General features: G+C 46.5%; 1 protein-coding gene across 1 annotated transcript in view; it reads right to left on the reverse strand.

Annotated features, from left to right (window-relative positions):
- Window positions 1–403: 403 nt before the first annotated feature.
- Window positions 404–22,898, reverse strand: part of OLFML2B (olfactomedin like 2B) — a 30,888-nt gene continuing 8,393 nt past the window's right edge. The window contains exons 3-8 of the mRNA XM_054981995.1: window positions 12,256–12,363; window positions 8,346–8,498; window positions 5,841–6,066; window positions 3,893–4,492; window positions 2,497–2,673; window positions 404–1,367 (exon numbers count right to left, since the gene is read on the reverse strand). Coding sequence (XP_054837970.1) covers window positions 766–1,367; window positions 2,497–2,673; window positions 3,893–4,492; window positions 5,841–6,066; window positions 8,346–8,498; window positions 12,256–12,363 — 1,866 coding nt within the window. The 3' untranslated portion in view covers window positions 404–765. The remainder of the gene's footprint in view (window positions 1,368–2,496; window positions 2,674–3,892; window positions 4,493–5,840; window positions 6,067–8,345; window positions 8,499–12,255; window positions 12,364–22,898) is intronic.

The raw sequence follows: 22,898 nt of genomic DNA on the forward strand, positions 1-22,898 counted from the left end.
CACGGCACTATTCTGGCTCACTTCACACCTTATATTTTCTTTGTGGAGAGACGCTTTTGAGCATTTTTGGTAAAACACTATCATGGGATATATATATGGTCGCCGTATGAAATCTTAAGTTTATCTTGCAAGTACTTGTTCCTGGGAATCGACAGCAAAGAGTGTATCCTTTTGTACTGCTTGTGAACTTTCATCACTCCACAAGTGGAGCTATATTTTCATATCTGTAACAAACGCTCTGGTTAAAGGAACAGCAGTCTGGGTCAGGGCCTCTAAACCAAGAGATAACACAGGCTGTTATCTTCCATTGGCTGCACAATTAGGCAGATCCAACAATAACACACAATGACAAAAATAATTGTGAGCAAAGACTTAACAATTAGTGAAAGGAGTCTAGTTTAACTGAATTTCAACAATTGATATTTTATTATAAAAACAGTAACTTTATAAGGATCTCTCCTCCAAAGGGCAAGTCTTGTGTTACAATAACAAAGCAACAGAACAGTCATCTTCCACCGGGAGTCTGCACTTGGCAAAAAAATAATTTTCCATGGTCTCATGGGAGGCCGCATATTCAGTATAAAAACAGAAGCAAGGGTTATGCCCACAATAAAAAGGGTTGACTTTGGCCTGTGGACTGATCTACAATCCACTTATCTTTCAGAAAGGAAACAAAAATCATTTACTCTTTGATTTGTACAATAAAAAAATATTTTTTTTAAAAAAAGGTGCTATTGGCCCATTTGAATGGTCCACGCCGTGTCCTCAGTAAGCAAAGATGACGTCGTAGGTCACCTGGTGGCCATTGTCCCAAGCATAAAGGAGACGGTCTTTGGGGTTGTAGTCTATCTGAGTGGTGTAGGAGTACTCGTTCTCAAAAAGCAGGCGGGGGATGATCTGGGTGTTGGTGTGTGTGTCAAACGCGTAGGAGATGTTGGCATTCTTCTTGTTGTAACTATCAACAGCATAAAGCACGCCGCAGATGACAAAGGAGTTCCCATAGAAGTTCTTGCGCAGGCCTGTCCGCCAGGTGGTCTCTTTCCGAGTGCTCAGGTCGACAGCGTTGAGTTTGCTGAGGACAATTACCTCCTGACTAAAGCCTTCATAATTGATGGCTGGGTAAATGATCCACAGGCCATTCTCATCCACGGCGAAGTCCACATCGGAATGCCCCCGCCACCGCCACGGCGTCTCCTCCTCATAGGCGACATCATCCAGCATAGACCAGGCTGCCACATAACGCTGCTTCAGGTCGTATTTGATGAGGTTACGGGTGAAGGCCCGGTTGTAATAGAGAGAGCCATTGTACACTGCGTGACCCGTCCCCATCCAGCTGTAGGGCAGCTTGTAAGAGTTGCTCCATCGGCCTGCAGACCAGAGATGATAGAATTAATTAATCCACATCTGAAGCCTCCTCACTTTTTTGTTAGCTGTTTGCTAAAACCTGGCAAGCTCGTTGACTTTGCTTGAAATTAATTCACTCCCCAAATTTCTCCTCTTTGAATATTAAATGTTGAACATACAGTATTCAGGTTCCCAAACCTCTCCCTCTCAAAATGTGCTATATACTTGGTACCAGTATTTGACATTTGGCAATGTTTATAGCTGATGTGTAAGGGATTGGATCTAGCCAACAGTAGAAACTGGATTCTCAGATCTGCGGCGCATGCATGGAGTAACAGCCTTGCAGGTTAGTGGGCTGCAGTGTGGAGGGGAAAGGGAGCAAAATCACCCTTTCTACCTCTTATACCAGCAGAGGTGCACTGGCAGAAGAGAGAGAAGGAAGTGATGTACCCCCTTCCACCTCCTTGCTGGATCCCACCAACCCATTTAGCCCATACGGGAATGGTAACCACAGGAATCAACTTTCCCAGTATTAGAAGAGGCTGCTGCAGGGGAAGGGGAAAGCGGGGCAGATTGCTGGATCCAACCCAATGTAATTTAATATTTGACCTTGGACTGCTCGTGTAATTACATATTTGACCTCTGTGGAAATCAAGACCATCAAGAGGTGCAAATATGGCTAATTCCAAAAAAGTTAGTCCATACTAGTTAGTCCGTACTAGCAGATCACAAGTCCAGTAGCACCTTTAAGACAAATTCAAGATCAAGGTGAAATGCACTTTGAAAGTCTTTAAGGAGAACTGGATTCTCATTAAATAACTCTGAAACTTTAGCAAAGCAGCAGGCCATTCAATGGTCTCCCCTGACCAAAAGACAATACTGGAAGGAAAGGTCTTCAGGGTACATGCAGACTATCTTAATTGTTCTGGACCATTTCTGGTCCTCTCAACCTTGCAATCACCACTTTGCAAGCTTCTAAGAACTCTACTTCCAAGTCCATTTCAAACCCACTACATAACTCTCTCCTCCTCTGCCTCGCTCCAGGCTCTGCTGGACTCCTTCGCATTCCACCTTGCTCTGCTCCAGACCCATCTACAGCCTTCGCTGGGCAGTTAAGTAGCAGGGCAATTTATCCCACAGCACAAAGCCCACCTTGTTTGAAGCTGTCCAAGTTCCGGAACTCCACCAGGGTGTTCCCATAGTAATAGTTGGTGACATAGATACGCTCATCCTTGGCAAGCGGGTCCTTCATCCAAGCACCTTCGTTCCGCCCATAGGTGTTCCGGATCATGGGCCTGGAGATTGTGGACAGGGTATCCTTGCACTGGCCTTAAGGGCAAGTAGAGCAGTAAAGAATAATTCTGCTTAGCATGGTACAGATTCTGGTACAGAATTCATGGTAGATAATCCATGTTAAATGTTTGCAGTGCTTCATATAGATGTTAGATCAAACATCCCTCCAGCAGCCTTGCAAAAAGGCCAGCATGTTAATCTCCATATTGCAAGTGGAAAACAGGTTTGTCAATGGTGGATACAGTGCTGCAAAAGTGCAATTATCAATGGGAAATTGGGCAGGCTTAACTTCTCGCCTGTCAGTTGCTACTCAGCCTTCAGCTGGTCTACCACATTCATGCAAGGTGTCTGCTGAAAACTTGTTATTTCAATAGTGGAAGCAAGTTTCCAATTATATGCTTCCCTTCCCTCCACAGGCCACAAAGTGAGATAAAAACGGCCATGGACCTTGCAGGTACAATTTCAAGTTTGTATTGCACAGATAGGGTTGGATCCCTTGGATCTGTGGGTGCAAGGATCCCCCCCAAGTCTTTTTTGGGGGGGGCCTCCAAGAACAGAATTTCAGGGGCATGTTGGACTGCTATTGGAGGCAGGGAAATGGCACTCTGTGAGCAGAAATTCTTGCACCCATGGAAGTGTCTCCTCTGAATCCAACCCTAGAGATTACTCTTGCTCCAAGCCAGAATGTCAAATATCTGCTGGCTCCTGGTACCCAAGCTCACACGCTTTACTGTGCCAGGTCACAGCCAATAAGTGAACTGGAGCCACTCTGCCTGGCCAGCTGCCCTCTTTAATCCTCCTCGTCTCTGTGTGTTTAAAGTGCCGTCAAGCGGCAGACAACTTATAGTTATCCCATAGGGTTTTCAAGGCAAGAGATGTTCAGAGCTGGTTTGCCATTTCTTGCCTCTGCGTAGCGACCCTGGACTTCTTTGGTTCCCCATCCAAGCACTAAACAGGCCTGACCCTGCTTAGCTTCCAAGATCTGATAAAGTCTGGCTAGCCTTGGCCTTCCAGATGAGGGCCAATGCGCCACTTAGGAAGCCAATATGTTACTTTCCATTTATAGTTGAGAAACCATGCTTCATTATTCCATGCCTAAAATAAAACATCGTACTAATAGTCAATGTATCTTGTACTTCTCTCCAGGCTGGGTCGAGGACGTGTGCCGCTCTCACCCCACTTTTAGTAACTCTGCTCTCACAGGTCTGACCGTAAGTTAAAAGTATGAAAGGGAGGAAAGAGAAAACAAACTCACCTATACTGTTTCGGATATCTTCCTCATCAAAGACTTGTTTTGGTGTGGTGCTGGCAGTGGCTGGAGAAGTCGCCGCTTTGGTTGTGGTCGCTGAACTAGGCTCTGCCATTGCGTCTGCCTGGAAATTAACTGCGGCCATCTTAACAGCGTGCAGCCTTGTGCTGGTTGCACTCTGGATCACTGCTGGAGCCTGAGTGGCTGCCTGAGCCACTGTCTTCGTTGTCCACAGGGTGCCCTCAGTTGCTGACTCAGTTACTGAAGTGACTTCAGCAGCTGCTGTGGTCTTTGGGGCAGTCGTCAGATGATGGCTGGCAGGAGTGACAACTGATGAGGTAGACACTGGGGTAGGTTCAGTAGAGGAAAGCATGATGGGAGAGGACAATGGTGGCATCTTTGCCGTGGTAGTGGCTGTCGGAGTGCCTCCTCCAGTGTATGTGGCATGCGTAACAGGTTCCCTTGTGAGATCAATACTTTGGAGTGTCAGCGGCCTTTCAGCAGGGAACGGCTTCCTCGTGGGGATGTTAAGCAGGTCGTTGTGTTGCAGCAGCTGGTCTTCAATCAGCAAGTCAATTGCATTCTCTCCGCTGAAAAGTTCGTCGTCTGCCAAAGACATAAAGCAAGAAGAAGGATTTCACTCTTCTCTCTGACATATGATGTGGAAGGGAATCATACCAGGAACACAACGTGAATCAATCAAAATGGGCAACCCAAACAGGAATCCAGCATTGCTGCTGGAGAAGCAAGTTAATGCTGCTGCAAAGAAGGCCTTCTTCCAACTCAGTCAAACCTGGAAGACGGTCCTGTACTTTGACACGGCCAATTTGGCCACCTGGATCCATGCCATGGTAACATCGAGACTGGATTACTGTAAAGCATTCTACGTAGGTCTCTCCTCAAAGTCAACTAGGATACTCCAGCTGGTGTAGAATGTTGTCGCTCGGTTATTATCAGGAGCTAGGTGGAGCATGCATATTACTCCCATTCTGCAGTCCATTGGCTACCCACTAGTTACCAGGCTCAATTCAAGGGTTTGGCTGTCACACACTAACTCCCTTCATGGCCTTGATAAACGGGACCACCTCTCTCCCTATGCTTTGCCATGGCAATTTTGCTCATCTGAACAGGGCCTTCTGCTGGTACTACCCCGCCAATGGGCACAATCAACAGCTACCCCATACATGCACTTTCTCTGTGGTAGCCCCTACTTTATGGAATGGCTTGCCTGAGGAAGTCAGGAAAGCTCCCACTCTTCTTGCTTTCCTCAAACTATACAAAACTGCATTGTTCAGGAGGGCTTTTTAAAAACAGGTTAGAGGGTTGTGCTGCAAGGAAATGGTTCCAAGAGATGCTTTAGTTACAGGATACACACTGTAGACTATACTACTGCGTACAGTCTGTTTCTGCATGCTCCTACTGAGTAGTTTCCACCTAAGTATCTCATACTAAATTGCTTATCTTTTGTTTTGGTATTATTTCAGCTCTGTATCAGATTTCTGCAATCCATACCCTACTGTATTGGTTGTTGAATGTTCCAGCCATTAATCATATTGATTTCCGCTGTGTAATATGCCTTGAGTCTCAGTGACAAAACTGGATTATAAAGATCAGGGTCTGTTTGAATGTTTAATCTAGAGAGCACACATGGACCAGAAAAAAGTAGCTGGAATCTCCCTGATCAGTTGTTTTATGGAGCAAGAGGAAGATGGAATCTGCGCTTCCTTCTGTCTGTACGTATTCACTTTTCTCTTGGTACCAAAGCTTCCTATCTTGTGAAAGTGCAAATTTTAAAGTAGAAAATACAAAAAGAAACCTAAGTTGATAAAAACAATATAATTTATGAAACACGTGCAAAGGCTGGCAAACTGGCAAATTTTGACTGAGGGCAATAGAGAGTGGAGTCCTGAAATGGCAGCTTTGTTTTCAACCTCATTCTGAAATGGCAACTCACGTTCATCGAGGTCGTTTTCCAGCTCGGCATCTTTGGCCTTATAGTAAGTGACACCTCGAACGATGGTAGGCCGGGAGGGAGCCCTGCTTCTCACTTGGAGTTTTCTGGGTGACGTTGACTTGGGCTTCGTCGCCTCCGGTGCTTGGGGCGCATAGTGCAAAGACTCGCCAGAACTGATCTGCTGAGAAGCCACTTCGTCATGCAGGAAACCTTCTTCATATTTTTCCTTTAAGAGAGCCAGAAGAGCACATTACACTGTGGGCCAGAAGACACAAAGAACACCCGGCCGGATCAGACTGAAGGTCCATCTATTGCAGTTTCTTGTTTCCAGTCTGTCAGATGCCTCTGGAAAGCCCACAAGCAAGGCATGAAGGCAAAAGACATCCTTGGCAGTATGACCCCCCCAATCCCCACCCCAGCACCAGAGTGCCTCTCAAAATGAAGGTTTAGTTATCGTGGCTAATAGTGATACACAGGGCTTTTTTTTCTGGGGAAAGAGGTGGTGGAACTCAGTGGGTTACCTTCAGAGAAAATGGTCACATGGCTGGTGGCCCCACCCCCTGATCTCCAGACAGAGGGGAGTTTAGATTGCCCTCTGTGCTGCTGGAGTGGCGCGAAGGGCAATCTAAACTCCCCTCTGTCTGGAGATCAGGGGGCGGGGCCACCGGCCATGTGACCATTTTCAAGAGGTTCCGGAACTCCATTCCTCCGCATTCCCTTTGAGAAAAAGCCCTGGTGCTACATGGACTCGACAGATTCTCGGTCCAGTTTCTCTCAATTTTTTTATAGGGCAACTGCCTTGGTTGCTCTGGTGGGTGGCAGGTGAGAGACAGTGGGAGAGGAAGCCTGTTGAGCCTCCAAACGGCTTCTGATAGTACCCATCGCAGTATCAGCAGAGCCTGAAGCCTCCCTCCAGCTCAGGATGCCTTCATCCAACTGAAGCGTCTATTTGGAGGAAGGCTCCTTAAGTGGGAAGGAGGGCTCAAGCTTTCCTGAGTGTTGTGGCAGGACACAGGGCAGTACCGTTTTGGATCTCATGTCTTGGATTTCATGTTTTTGATCTCATGTCTGTGTTATTCAGGGCACTATACCTTTGAAAAGCTTTCAGATCTTCAAAACACTTTATTCCAAATATTGCAGCAAAGATCTTATTTGGGCTCCCTGACATTAACATCTCTCTCCATTAAGTGATGAGATCACACAACAGTGTTCTGATGCATTTCCAAGCAAAGTTCAAAGTTCTGGTGTTAACCGATAAACCAAGGCAGGTGCTTCACCAGGGGATTACAGAGTTTAGCTGCCCTAAACTCAGTCAGAACCTTGGTCTTACCAAGGTCAGTATCATCTACTCTGACTGGCAGTGGAAATGCTTTGCTCTGGTGGACAGAATCTTCCCCAGTGCAAGATGGTTTTCTGCCTCCACTGGCAGAATGGACTTGCAGGATCCAACATTTTTGGCGGGTAGTTCTCTGAATAGATTTTCTGTTCCAATCCTGGAAGAAAGCTGTATTTCCTTCTCCGAGCCCAAGCAGCCATCCCGAGGGGCTCCTTAAGCGAGCTTCAAATTGCAGCTCACTTTTTCAAAATGACACAATCCCTCCACCAAGAAACCTCCATCTCACAGCCTCTGAAGCCAGCGTTCTCCTGGTGGGCCCTCTTTCCACTTCCTCTCCTCCCAGTTGGATTATGCCAACTTCAGCAAGAAGGCTGCCCAAGGAAGGCTGGGGGAAGAGGCATTCGGAAGAGCTGAGCAAGAAAGGAAAACTCTGGGTTTGCCACCCTGACCTCAGGGCCACTCAAGACAGAGTGAGACTTCAGGAAGAGAACACAATTTTCACCTCCACACCTCCCTCATGTACTAACGCAGGGCTGAGGTGGATTTGAAGACAACCATCTGTGAGCAGGGAGAGTGTTTTACCTTTCCCCTCTTCCAATTCTCCCTCGCAAATCGCTCTCTCCCCTTTATTTCTCTAGTCAGGTTCTGAATCAGCAATGAGCCTTTGTAGGAGAAAACTGGAAATGGAAGGCATTCGGAAGGGAAAATTGGAGGGCACAGAAACGGTTACGCTCCCCCAAATGCTTCTTACCTTCTACATTCTCCAACATTTCAGCAAGGGAGGTGCTGGATCTACACATTTACCACAAAAATGTTTCATGCTGCCCTTGATCTTTTATATAGAGTCAATGACTGAAAAATCAGACACCTCCAGTACTTTCAGCAGAGCTGACTCGCCATTTCAGTTGATCTCCACATGCTGGGTAACCCCAGCTATCAAAACCACAAAACTAGCAAGCGAGTGAAATGATACCTTTCTAGCAGACTCATTACTCTTAGCGTCAGTTTTTAAACATTGCTTGATAAAGATGAATCGAGCAGGCCAGCATCGTTATATACAGAATTCCAACTTTCAATTTGAAAAGAAAAAAATAATCATGTTTCTAACCTCCATGCAATGGCGGAGAGGGAAAAGGGAGGGAAAAACTGGATTTTAGTGCAGCCCTCACCTCAGTGAGTGTGTAGGCGGCAGCCGCATCCCTTTGTAACAAACTCTGGATGTCAGCAAGGTCATTGGAGATGCCAAGGGATGAATTATCCTTAGCTTTATGATCTCGCTCCTGCAGGGCTTCCTCGGCCTTTTGTGTCTTGTGTTTCTTGTCCTTGGCGTGCAGGAAGAGAAAGAAACAGAAGATAACTTGTACGCAGAACACATCCAGGCTTTTGTAACTATAACTGAGCTTGTATTTTGTAAGCAGAACATGAAAGAGGATTAATATGTGCGAAGGCCTGATCCTCCCTCCTCTGGAAAAAGAACTAGAAAGAAATCTGCTGCAGAGAGGAAAGGAAGGGCTGCCTTCTCTTCGTCACTAGCCAGAGTAGTGCTCTTTTACTGGGACCCATATGACCACCTGCGGGGTAATCCACAAATCTTGGAGGACATTCAGTACTTTTGGAGGCAAATAAGGCGCACTTGTAATTTTAGATGCTCCTTTCTCCCTGCTTGCAATGGCCAACAGAGGAGGGTTGTTTTATGTGGCTGAGAATAAAACCCTGGATCATTGATTTCTCCTTCTGCCACCACCAATTTCTCCCTTCCCCTCATGTCCCTCCCTGCTGCTCCTCAATGATCACTTTCTCCGCCATCCGACTCTCCTGCCAGCCTGACCCCCAATCAGCTGGGTACTGGAGGGGTTACCGAAGGGTTGAAAGCACATCTCACACTTACTGCTTCCACCCCAGCCCAGCTGCTGATGGGAGTGGGGGTTGATGGGAAAGACAGCCCCAATACTTCCCCATCACCAGGCAAGCAGCTGTGGTAGGAGGCTCTGAAGCAGAAAACACAAGAGATCCACTTGGCTGCTTCAGCCTTCCTCCGATCCCATCCAATGCCCAGCTGATTGACGGCTGTAAGTGTTGCCATTTCCTGACCAAACATTCCTTTTCTCCTCTTCCTCCTCTTCTTCCTGCCACTGCAGTTTTTTGGTTGGGGGTTAAGAGGTCCGTGCTTGCACAGACCTCTCTCCTCGGTTTTGGACGGTTTTAAAAAATCCATTAATTTTTATATTGTTTATAAAAATTTTATTACACACACACACACGGTTATTTTGATCCACATTATAGAACCATATTCAGAATTATATATATTGGAAAATAAAACAGCCTTGCCTGGGATTCTGTTTTTTGAAGTTCTGATTTTTTTATTTATGGTGTGGGGGTAGGGTTGTCCGGTCCCTATACCCTCCTGGGCAGGAGGGGAGGCACCTGGCACTTATCCCATGTCTTGGAGCTTGTTTTCACACGCACGTGCTCCCAGTGCTTCCGTGATGATGTCCTTTCCAGGAAGCGACATCAACACACTGGCCAGGGGCATGCTCCTGTGCTTTTCATGGGCCTGTGGCCAGTGCGACGGTATGACTTCAGGAAGTAACGTTGTCACGCTGCACCGGAAACATGCCCAGTGTTTGCTTTCCTGGGTTGCCTGCTGTTGGCGAGTGATCTCCAGGGGGTTTGCTACCTCCCACCAATCGCCACTGATCAGCAGGCAACCACACAAACCCCCAGAAGATTGCCCATCACGTGCGGGCAACTGGGAAGCATATGTGGAGGGCATTTAATGATAATGCTTTGTTCTCGGTGGATGTAGTAGATTAAAGGTTAAGAACAAATGGCACAGAGGAAGAAGGGATACTGGAAGGATGCACCCCTCCTTTCCAGCAAGAAATCCCTTACCTCTTTTACCTTTCAAAACATCTTTAAATATATGAATGAACCACTCATATCCTTTGGAATGAAGCAGGATTATCTGTAAATTAAATCCAGAGGAATAGCCAGGTTCATTCGTCACAGCAAACTTACACAGCAGTCTAGTAGCACCTTAAAGACTAACAAAATTTATTTTAGCATGAGCTTTCATGAGTTAGAGCTCACTTCCTCAGATGCATAGAAATGTGCATCCATTAGGCCTGGCTATATACCCAGCAGGAAAGGGGGGGGTTACAAAGAGAAGTCAGTATAAAACAAGATCCAATTGAATGAGAAACCAGTTCACCCAATGTGGGCATGACACATTTCCAATCAACAGCAGCAGAGGAGAATAAACATTAAATTTAATTTAGGGTGAAATGAGATAGTGGAACACATTAACATCTGTAAGGAGTGGGATATGCGATATACTAGAACCTGTAATGAGCTAGGGAATTATATGTCCTAATATCCCACCGTTTATAGATATTAATTTGGAGTTAGTTGCTCCCAGTACCACCTCTAATCCAAGCTCTTGCATAACATTGGCCAAAGCAGAATTGCCCCTGTTCAGCCAAGCCTAGATACATCTTTGGCCTAGTTCCTGGTGAGGTGGTAAACTTACAACTGGAATGCACCACTTCAGACTACAGGTGGGGGCTCACCTACTCCATTACAAATAGTGCATAGAGAATGACAGCCCTTTTCAGTTGTTACCACAAGTACAGGAAAAACATGCTACACACAATCCTTCCAATCCACGTCATTGTCATTTTGTCTGAAAGGTATTTTCGACCTCAATTTGCATGTACTGAAGTGGAAAACGGCGATGGTGTGAATTGGAAGGAATGTGTGTAGTATGTTCTCCCCATACACACAGAAAAGTTATGACTGAAAAGCGCTTAAGGTGTTAGGGAAAGGGGTTCAAAGCCAAACCTTCCCTTTGGCATACCCACTTTTTATATACAGGGAACTCTCACCCCATAAGTCTGAAGCGCTTTGTCCAGAATTTGGCTTTCTGTCCCACCAAAATCAAATGTTTAGCTTGCTGGGAACAGAAAATCCATCACTCACAGGCTTCTGAACCGATACTGAAATTTTAGCCATCTTGGCTGCCCAGAAGTATCTTAACACAAGATGGTTGATTTCACTGGTTCTAAGTTAAGACTATCTCATATAACCCTTGGCTACTTGAATGACTTTAGTTTTTTTTAAAAATCACCACAGATTCAAATGCATTGCGGGTGAAATGTCTTCTGAATGTACTCTCTTGAGCAAAGACTTAGAATCTTTACATGTATTGAACAAAAAGTCGAACAGGGAGCTGCTGATAATGCTCTCTAATGAGTATTATGTTAAAGATTCATGTGTTTGAATGAACACAAGATTGTTCCCACCTATTGTTCACAGGCCACATTTTCAAGAGGACACTTGAGAATTTACATAGCAGAGTGCTGGACTAAGGGTGCTGCACTTAACCCTCATTGGATATATTCATATGCATCTTCATTGGTTACTTTCCGGGGGCAGCAGCCAATCAGTCCTCTCGAATAAAGACCAATCAGTGGCCTGCCTGCACACTACAGGCAGTATATAGTTTATGCAAATGATGGCATTCAAAAATACATGTTCTTATTGGTTACTGGCTATTATTGGGGCGGGGTTTCTGTGTATATAATGAGGGCTTCAGCTTGTTAGTGTGCATCTAGTGAGTAGTGTCTGCTGTCATCAGTCTGTTCTGGCTTGCAATAAAGAACCTTGTTTTGGCTGAAATCACTCTGGGCTGCAATCATTCTGCGCTCCAGGCTCAGTACACAATAGAAACCTTTTAACACCTGTGGAACAAGGAAGGTCCTGGTGGCATCCAGACATTGCTGGATTGCATGACAGCAATCACTGGCAACTGGATTTTCCTGTGCGGACAAGCCAATCCAGTTGCAAACAAGAGTGCAATATCCAACCATACACTGTTGCAGCCCCAGTTTCATGTCACAAAAGATGGGATAAATCACATTACTTCTTTCTGTCTGTGTTGAGGATCAGGCTGTCCTCAGTGGGAGATCAGAGCATGACCACCATCTCCTGCCAGAGAGACAGTCACCTTGTCGAAGGCGACTGAGGAGACTGCTGTGGATCCACACGGACAACCCACTGAAGAGCCTGCATTCATCTTACCTCTTCCAGTTTCTCCACTCGACCCACCAGCTTGGTGGTGATGGAATGCAGCTTTAGCAGGTCTAAACCGTAGAAAGCACCTTCCAGCATATCAATGACAGCTGCCAACTGCAGAACAGAAAACAGAACAGTGAGATCTCATCTACGACCTTCTGCTGGTTGCCTTAACATGTAATTAGCTTAATTTGCTTATCGCTTTGATGAACTGACCTCTCTCAAAAGCCCAGCCTACCTCACAAGACTGCTGTAAAGATCAATTCATATGCTGAACAATTCTAAAGAAACTATGTCACACTTATTTAACAGACACCTTTCTCCATAAGCCATGCCTGCAGAGAAAACAAGTCAGGCACTCTTACTTTAAAAGGAGAATCTCACGAGGCAGTTTTTCCTAGAGCAGTGATACTCACTCAGTGGCCTGGCAGCCACATACGGCTCTCTGACATGCCACCTGTGGCTCTTCTGCGTACTGTTCCCCCATGTGCCACCTGCCCATGTTTCAGGAAAGTGGGCAAGGCCCTTAATCAGAGGGGCCTGTGGTTGGCAGGCTTGAAACAGCTGCTGCTAGAGGAATAGGTAAGCTGCAAGCCACCCCAAGCCACGGGTTTCATGCCAGAGATGGAAGTAACTGTGGCTCGTTTGGTGGATGGCAAATGTGGCTCTCTGTGAGCCACAGAACAAGTACTACAGTCCTAGACTGTACTGCTTAGACTCCGGGCAAAGGCTTATATTTTTGAAGATTCCTCCATACATAAAAGATACCTGTAAATAGAAAGTTAGCAACTCAGAGAGGCCTAACCTTTTCCCAGACATTCTCATTTTCTGTGAACATATTTTAAAAAAAAATACACAAAAGAGCAAGCAGTCTTGCAGCACAGCCCAGAAAGAGCTGAACCACTCAATCCTCCAGGCAAGTGCTTCAGCTCTCACACCAGAATACTAACAGTAGCATTGCCAATGGCAGGCAATCTCCCAGCAGTTCATGCCTCTGCTGATTACTAGCTGATTGGCAGGAAAAGGCAGGTCTTCGAAATGGGAGTGTGTGTGACGTCACTTCCAGCAGTGACTTGGAAGGGATGGGATTGTGCAAGGGCTGATTCAGCTATGTTTGGGACTGATGGTTGAAGAATCGGCCCTGGCATGATGCTGCCCCTTCCAGGTAGGGTTGCTACCCCCCTTCTCTTCAAACCTGGGGCGGGGTGCCTGCTGGGTGGAGTGGTGGTCCTCCTCCTTCTTCATACATGTGTTTTGTGAGTGTGTGTTCCAGGTGGAAGTAACAGGGGCTCAGTAGGGCCAAATTGGCTGGAGTGGGGCCAAATCGGCCAAAATTACTATGTTTTGGGCCAATTTGACGCTACTGAGCTTTCATCACTTCTGTTTTAAACCAGCAATTACATCAGTTGAAGCCCCCGGAACACGTGTGCCATTTCGTTGTATGCACCAGGGGCTCCAGCCAGCCTCCCAACGCTTCCCCCTCCATTGGCCAGGTGGGGAAAGGCAGGTGGGGGTGGCAGATATCCTACTTCGAAGTTGTGCCATAAGTGATGCCATCAGCCAGGGATGCAGGCACACACACACACACACACACACTATGAAGACTAGTATGCACTTGCTCCCCACCCCTACCACTGGTTGCCATGGGAGACCCTATCTAACAGTGATATTCAGAGAATGACGGAAACAAGGAATATCCGCCCTCAATTACAGAGTGCGGCAATGCACTTTATAAGCAAGGCTGGATTCATGCACAAGCTAAGTAAGCTTTGCATTAAGAAGTGCCTCTAAATACAAATTTAATAAAAATTACTCCATTATCAAGGAACACACACTTTAAAATCAGCATTGGGAAGATAATACAGGAGAATCTAGCATAGTAAGGTATGAATATGAGAAAAGCAGTTATGTGTACATAAGTCTGGTTACAACTGGGAACTCCCAGAGTACACCTGCTTGATAGCTCCTAAGGCAGACCCAGAAGCAGTATAATGTGTAGTTTGGCCCTAGCATTGCCAACTCTGGCTTGAGAAATTCCTGGAGATTTGGAGGTGGTTCCTAGAAAGGAGGGGTTTGGGGAGGAGAGGGACCTCAGCAGGAAGTGATGTCACAGTCCGCCCGCCAAAGCTGCCATTTTCTCCTGGGAATTTGTACTATGGACAACAGATGTAATTCCAGCAGAACTCCAGTCCCTCCAGGAGGTTGGTGTCCGGGGTCTGGGTCCCAGCCCCCAGACTTGGTAGGAGGGAACAGCAGGTCAGCTGGGCTGACGGGCAAACAGAGGGGGCAGCCAGCAGACAGCAGGTCAACTGGTCAGCCAGCTGACAGCAGGTCAACCGGTCTGACTGGCAGGCAGAGGGGGCAGCTGGGGGACAGCAGGTCAACCCCTCCCACAGGCAAATGGAGCCAGAACCTGCCGGTGCCAGGGGCAAGGGGCAAAAGCCCAGGGCCTCAGGAGGCAGGGGGAGACAGAGAGAGGCCAGCGAGTCCCACTCCCCTAGGGAGGGAAAGGGGGCTAGGCAAGGCGGAAGGGGGCAAAGGCAGAGGGATTGGGAGCCCAGCAGTCACCCACCCAAAGACCTTACCTGAGGAGGAGAAGCAGCAGCAGCCCCAACAACCCAAAGCCATGCCCCAGCTAGAAAATAGTAGCCTGGCCCAGGAGTTGCCAATAGCCAAGCCACTCCAGGTGGGGCTATTGGAGGCACTCTGCAGGAAGCCCTGGGCAACCAGCCAAGGAGCCGCAGCTGGACCCACCTTCAGCCATCAGCTCTGCCAGGGAGGCTGGGCTGCTAGCCAGGGGACTGCAGCTGGACATGCCTTCAGCAATCAGCCAAGGCAGGGAGGCTGGGCAGCCAGAGAACAAGGCACAGCTGGTGCTGGTCAGTGGGGCCAGATCAGCTACCCCAGCTGCAACTGCTTGGTGCAGCCCAAGGCCAGGCTGGAAGAGGGGTGGGGCAGTAGAAGGAAGCCCTATAAAAGCTGGCTGGGAAGAGCCCTGTAGTGGTGGGTGTGAGTGAGGAGTGATGATGTGGAGTGAGAGCAGTAAGATGCAAGGGTGGAGGTTTGGAGGAGAGTTCTGGAAGGAGGAGATGAAGGAGGACGCAGAGGGTAAGCAGGCCAGGTTGAGCAGGCCAGCGAGTGGACTGAGAGGGAGTCTGGGTGAGGTATACCGCCCCTCCTTCCACAGAGCAGGGTCCTGCAGAATCCCTGGCCCCCCTGTGATGTCAGGAGCAGACCGCCCAGTGCCACGCCCAGCGGCAGCGGCGGCAAGCCCTGACAGTTGGTAACTCTATTTGGCTCTCAGAACAACTGGCAGATATATCAGTCCTCTTCAGCAGGGGAGGGCAGCAAGATCCCAATGGCTTTCCCCATGTTCTATACAATAGTGAACATGTTATCCCAGACAAAGCTGTTAACAGATTATTTTCCTGTGTCAACAACTGCTACATTATATCCTTTCCAATTTATCTCGTTATTCAAATTATGAAGATGGCTTCCTTTCATTTTTATGCAGCTACGGGAAACCCACAGCATGGCTGGAAAATATTACATTTGAACTGACCCTAGGTCAACCAGACTCTACAGTAAAAGGTTTCTTTTTAAAAAAAATTAAACTTTGAATCTCAGGCCAAGACAGGAAAAAAAAACCCAAGTGCTAAATGAAGCTCAGAACTGTTGGTGATAAATTACTTCGAATGTGCTTGGCCCAAGGCAGCTTTTGATGGCTTAGTTCTGAGTTTTCCCAGCTTGAGTTCTAGAGCCAAGCATGTTTGCATAACCCTCTTCAGGGAACCTTGTGAATTAGTCCTCTGGAACGTGGTGCCATTCCTAGACAACAGGAATCTCTGCCGCAACTGGCTGACATCGGCTCCTTTTTGAGGGAGGCGTTGAAAAAGGGCACAGAGGAGTGATGGAGACACAACGCCCTCTACAGGCAGGCTCAAGACACATCGCTGTGACAGAGCATCTCAGGGACACTAGGAGCCAAGCTACAAGTGACGAATTACACTTGAACGGCAAGTGAATGTAGTGATCAAGTGGAGCGCAAGTGAACAGGGTACACGTGAGTCTGTTCACTTGCCGTTCAAGTGTCATTCGTCACTTGTAGCTTGGCCCTACAACTGCATAGATCATAAATGGTAGTAAGTCAATATCAGCTTCAACAGCTGAAGTTGCCTTTTGCTATTATGGGTTTATGTAGCCCAGTATGATCCATGATTGTAATTAGGAGTTGCTCTCCCAGTCCAGTTACTTGAGTCGGTTTGAACTGTAGACTCTGCAGACTGAACCCAGAACTTTCTGCACTCAAAGCAAAGCACGTGCTCGACCAGTAAGCTACAGTCACATCCAGATAGGGCTGTCAGTCCCCGGGGGGCAGGAGATCTGCTCTCAGCCTTTACCCCCTCGCCGCCATTCCCCTGGCCATGGTGGGGGGGGGAAGGCCCCAGGGAACAGGCCCGGGAGGTAAGAAACCTTCCAGGCCAGCATGCTCCCCATGGACGCAATGACGTCACTCCCAGAACCGATGTCATCGCACAGTGCTGGGAGCATGCTTCAAGCTTTGCACGTGTGCAAGGACTCTCAAAAGGTGAGGGCCAGCCCTTCCCTTCCAGCAGGAGGGTAAAGGGACCTGGCAACCCTACATCCAGAGTTTGGGTTATGTACAAGCAGTCTGGCTCAAAAAAATGCACAAGATGAAAACAGGAATCCCGTGGCCATTTATATGATTTTACAGTCCCCTGAATGAAAGGGTTTAATTCTTTAATGGTAGATTATTGCATTTTCAGCATCATCCTATACAAGTTTACTCAGCTGTAAGTCCTCTTACTCCCAGACAAACATGCATAGGATTGTATCCTAACAGTGCAGCCTAAGCAGTTACCCCCTTCTTCAGTTCACTGAAGTCCATGAGCTTAGAAGGGCACAACTCTCTGATCATAGGATTCTCTGATCAATCGCACAAAGACAACTAAGGAAGGCAATTTAGCAAATCATGAACAATGTGGAAAGAGGCAAGAAAGAGAATCTCCCTCCTTTCTAGTCATACGAGAGAGAACTCAGGGTTATGAGAAGGCAGACCTGACAAAAGGCATCATTGCATGACACAAATATAAATTCATCACATCAAGCTTATTTTGCTTTTTAAATTCATGAAGAATAGAACTATCAGGTGCTGTTAGCCATGGAAGTAGTAGAGCCTCTATGTTCAGAGGCTGTGTACCTCAGAAACCAGGTGCTGTGAGATTCCAAAAACATCTGGCTAGCCAGTGTAGGAACCAGAATACGGGGTAAGAGAGACCCTAGGTCTGATCCAGCAAGGCAATTCCTATGGTCCTATCCAAGCCTATCAACAAGCATCCATAACCATCGGCTCTCATCAAGCCCCCTCCTGCTCCCAAACTAAACTGAATATTGCTAAGCAAAGCCCAATCAAATTCAAAGCAACTTAGACTCAAGATACTAGTCAAAGACATGTTGAAATATTTGGAATGCCCTGCTGTCTCTTCTGCTGCTCTTATTTATCACTTCTGTTTATATATTTACTTCATTTATACCCTGCCTGTCTCCCCAATGGAGACCCAAAGCATACATTGTTCTCCTCTCCTCCATTTTACCCTTTCAGCAAAGCTGTAAAGTAGATCCAGAGGAGTTAGCCGTGTTAGTTTGTAGGAGCAAAATAGCAAAGAGTCCAGTAGCACCTTTAAGACTAACCAACTTTATAGCAGCATAAGCTTTCGAGAGCCACAGCTCTCTTCATTAGATGCATCTGATGAAGAGAGCTGTGGCTCTCGAAAGCTTATGCTACAATAAAGTTGGTTAGTCTTAAAGGTGCTACTGGACTCTTTGCTATTTTGCTGCGAAGTAGGTTATGCTATGAGTGTATGCCTGGCCCAAGACCACCCAACAACCTTCCATGCCAGAGTGGGGAGTTGAACCTGGGTCTCCCAGATGCTAGTCTGACACTCTAACCACTGCACCACTCTGGCTTTCAGCATGTACAAAATGCTGCATGACTGCTGGAAGAATTTGCAGTCCAATCCTGTGCAGTGTTACTCAAGTCTAAACCTACTGTGAAGTTGATGGGCTCAACCTGGAATAATTTTGTTTTGGGTTGCACCACTGAGCTGCAATCTAAGGACCCTCTGCTGGAAGTAAGCCCCATGGAATGACATGGGATTTACTTCTGACCAGACCTACTTAGGCTTACTGTTGTTAAGCATCAGAGGGCTCTGCCAAAGATCAGGAGAGCCCAAATGGGCTGGTGAAGGCATGGAGTCAGGCATGCACTTTCTCTCTCTGTAGGATCTGCAAGATCAGAGGCGAGGAGAAACACACCAAGGTAAGGGCTGCCTAGGCACCACAGAATGCACCAGTATGACACCACCATACACTCATCTTTACACAAAAAGCTTGCCCTCTGCTTTCCTAGAAGCTTTAAAAATCCATATCAGACAAAGGAATTGGAAGCAACCACTGAAAATGGGATTATAATAGGGAACAGCCAGCTGGTAAGTGGAACGGTCAGGTACAGAGGTTTAGAAAAGGCCCACATTCGTTGGCAGAATATATGCCTTCACACATAGAAGGTCCCAGGTTCAATCCCAATATGTCAAGCGTGGTGTAAGTGGTTCAATTGTCAGACTAGGACATGAGAAACCCAGGTTTGACTCCCCCCTTTGTCTGAAGAAGGGAGCCCTGACTTTTGGAAGCTTACACCCTGCAAATCTTGTTAGTCTCTCAGGTGCCATTGGACTCAAACCCTGCTGTTCTATTGCAGACCAACATGGCTACCCACATAAAACACTTTGCCATGGAAGCCTGCTGGGTTACTTCAGGACAGTCACTCTCTTCCAGCCTACCTGCCTTCACAAAGTTGTTGTTGTGAGGATAAAACAGAGGAGGGGAGAATTATGTTGAAAACCACTTTGGGCTCCCACTGGAAAATAAAGTGGATCTAAATTTAAAAACGGTTTCAGGTAGCAGAATATGGAAAGATCTCAAAGAGCCAGAGCAGACGGCATTGTGCTAGAAAGATGATATAATGGAACTTTATGTAGCCATATAAGTTCAAAGCCTTGGTTAAAGAAGGTGGCTGAGAAGGGTCTTGACGAAGAAGTATAAAGCTTGGAAGAAATGGAACTGCCAGCAGATGAGAAAAACACTCGAGCTATCGACAAGATCTCTTGGGTCTCATTTGTACTGTGAATTTAACATGTGTCTCAACCTCCGCACACAGCCAGAAATCTGCGAGTCCCTCAGATCTCACACTAAAAACTGACCTAGATTCTTGGGCAGAGTAATTATTCCACTTCAACATGGACAGGAGGCTTCTCTTAACATCAAAACTCTGCCTTCTCTTCCTTGTTGCTTGTGGGGCTTTTACCTGCCTACCCAGGAAGAGGACAGTCATTTTTTAAAGCTTGCATAGCCAGCTTCTTTCTTCTTCCCAACATAACTATTCTGTCGTTCATATTACACAAGTGCATGATAAAGTCAACCAAAGAGGTGATCAGCAAATAAACACCACTGATTCCTCTGCTCACCAACTGAGAGAAATCAAAGCACAGAAAATTTTCCCCTAGAAAAATTCAGCATGTGGCTCCAATATGTGCAGATGCAAGATTAAGAAAATGCTAACTGGATACAGAAGCTTGAGAAGGAGAGGAAGGCAGAAACGCAGCGCACTGTGAGTTAAACCACATGCACCAAAGATACCAAGTTCTAGTGCAAGCAGAGCTTGAAATCGTTTAACCATTCGACCGCTGCAAAGCATGCCCAGTGCGACCTTACACGTGTGAAAGGAACTGCATTTCCAAAAGCTGTCCCCGTAGATGGTTTTAAAAGGGATTTAGGCAGATCCAAGCAGGACAGGTTCATCCATGGCTATTAAAAGAAACCTCCACACCCAAAGGGAGTAAAGCTCTGAGACCCAGTGCTAGGAGGCAACATCAAAGAAGACCTTGGCCTGTGCCCCGTTTGTTGACCCTCTAGGGCAACTGGTAGGCCGCTGTATAAAACAAGACGCTGGACTAGATGGACCACTGGTCTGATCCAGCAGGGCTCTTCATATGCCCCATCCCAAGTTCAAGGATGAACAGGGACACACATCTCCTTAAGCAAGGTGTTGGGAAGACTCAGGGGGCCCTGGCTCTCTCGCAGATGTCTCTAGCATGTGTGGAGGTTTAGGTCTCCCACTCACACTTCACAGGTTTACTTATCATATACTAAAGGGATGCTGGGATGCCCCAGAGGTCACATCACATGTATGAAACAGCCCTCATGTTGGCGCAAATGCAAACTATATACAAGATGGTGGCTTGGATCCTGCTATGTTGCTCAGTCAAGGTTGAAGGTTTCCTCCAACCCAAGACTCCTTCTTGCACCAAAGGAAGTCCTCAATCTTGGCTGAGCATAACAGTAGGATTCAAGTCAGTATCTTTCACTAAGCAAGCCTAGTAGGGAAACCTAGCCTTTGAACTGCACAAGAGTCTTTATTAAACATATACATAAACTGCTCATCACCTGGTGGTGCCAAGAACAATGGAGATGGTCCTGGTCAGATCATTAACTAGATAAGGGATTATTAGAGCTTGCCCCAGACAGAGAACTGCAGAGGGCTCTAGGTTCTAGACTTTCAGGAACAATGTTGCAAGGAAAAATATAACACAGATCTCCAGTTACATACGAGGTTGCCTAATCTCATAAAGCCAAAAACAAGGTAAGTCAATACCACAACAAGCATGCATAGCCAACAGTTTCCTACACTTCTCGCTAGGCAATGCTGAGGAGGCTAACTCTGCTACAACTATGGGGAGCTATTCTGAGGGCTATGCAAAGCGATGGCTGCAACAGAACCACAGGCAATGAAAGCTGGAAATGCTACAGAACCTCCATATCCCAAGGCAGTATTTCTCTGAAGGCCACATGATGGAGACAATAAGAACAAAAGACTTATCCTCCATTAATTTGTCTCCTCCCCTTTCAAAGCTACTTCTTCTGGCAATGAATCCCACATTTTAATCACTTGTTGAATAGAGAAGTACTTCTCTTTGTCCATTCTGAATCTCTTGCTTATCGACTTCATTGGGTGCCTCTGAGTTCTGGTATTTTGGGAGAGAGAGAGAAAATTGTCTCTATACACTCACTGCTTATGAGTTTCCCAGAGGCATCTGGTTGGAAAACAAAAGGCTGATGACTAGACGGAATCTGGATCCTGCAAGACCATTCTTAGCACACAGCCTCTGCAGATGCTCTGACCAGCTAAATCAAACTTGCAAAGTAAGATTTTAATAAAGAGTTTTGTGACACCGATTCACTCAATGTAAACCGGCAACGTTCATCTCGGGGTGCTTTAATTTTTTTTTAAAAGATATTTTATTTCCAGATGGGAAGGGCAGTGTGAAAGAAAATGAGTTCTAGTTTTCTTTCTTTTTTTTAAGTAGCATTTTTCTCTTCCCCCACCCCCTGCTGCTCAACACAGATACTCCACATCTATCTCAAGCTGCCACGTACACAATTTCCCTCAGCAGTATTGTTTCTATGACGAGGAAGCATAAAATGCACAGCAGAGATCTGCTCGAAGGAAAGTAGAAATGCCAAGGTTGGATTTTGCAGATACATGCTGCTAGTAGAGAAGATTTCCTCAGGTGGAAGGAGACTTCCCTTGATTTGTGTAAAGAGAAGGCTCCCTCCGCCTGAGGAAGCTCTCTGTGTGAGTGGAATGGATCAACTACATGAGCAGTGTTTTGCCAGATTTTCCCAGTTCCACTGGAGAAAGAGAAAAGGCACCTTCACACGGAACTATTTCATGTGAAATTTTACCAGGGCAGAATATATTGTTATCCAATAACAACAGCCACAGTTAGCATGATTATCATGTTTTCTAAGTGTTCAAAGTAATTCATCTATGCTGAAGCATTTCCAATAACTTCAATTTAGTACAAAACGTGATAAAGCGTTCCAACGAGGACCCGCCGAACATATATAGCTAGGGTTCCACGGACTTCACTGGCTTCCCATTTGTTTTTAGGCCCATGTCTAATTGCTGCTGTTGACTTTGAAAGCCCTAAACTGCTTGGGGCTTTTGCCACCCAAAGAAGGCCAACCTCACTCTCATGGATGCACCCAGGACTTGAAATCTGCCAACAGCGCCATGTTTTATGAGCTCACCGCATCTAAACTGAAGCTGGTAGGCACTCAGCTGGGGGCCGTTTGAGTCGCTGCCCCCAAAGCATGGTACACAAGACCTCTTGGGAGTTGCTTGACTTCCCCCTCCTGGCCTCCTAGCATAATCTGAAGACTTGCCTGTTCTAGAAGGACTTTGGCAGAGGGCAAGTTACTGAATGAATGTTGTTCACACTGATATGGATTGCTTTTTTGATGTTACAGTTGGTGCTAATCTGATGTTGATTTTATTGCTTTGCTCTGATTTTCAATGTTTTGATTCAGTTTTTACGACTGCCATTTCCTGGTTGTTTATCTTGGGAATTTTAAAATTGCTTTTATATTACTGCTTCATTCCATTGAACTTTATTCTAGATTTGTAAAAGGCCTTTGCTCTGGTTGTTGTGGATTTTCCAGGCTGTATCGCCGTGGTCTTGGTATTGTAGTTCCCGACGTTTCGCCAGCAGCTGTGACTGGCATCTTCA

This window comes from Eublepharis macularius, chromosome 5 (assembly GCF_028583425.1).
Source record: "Eublepharis macularius isolate TG4126 chromosome 5, MPM_Emac_v1.0, whole genome shotgun sequence".
In the NCBI taxonomy this organism is placed as follows: Eukaryota; Metazoa; Chordata; class Lepidosauria; order Squamata; family Eublepharidae; genus Eublepharis; species Eublepharis macularius.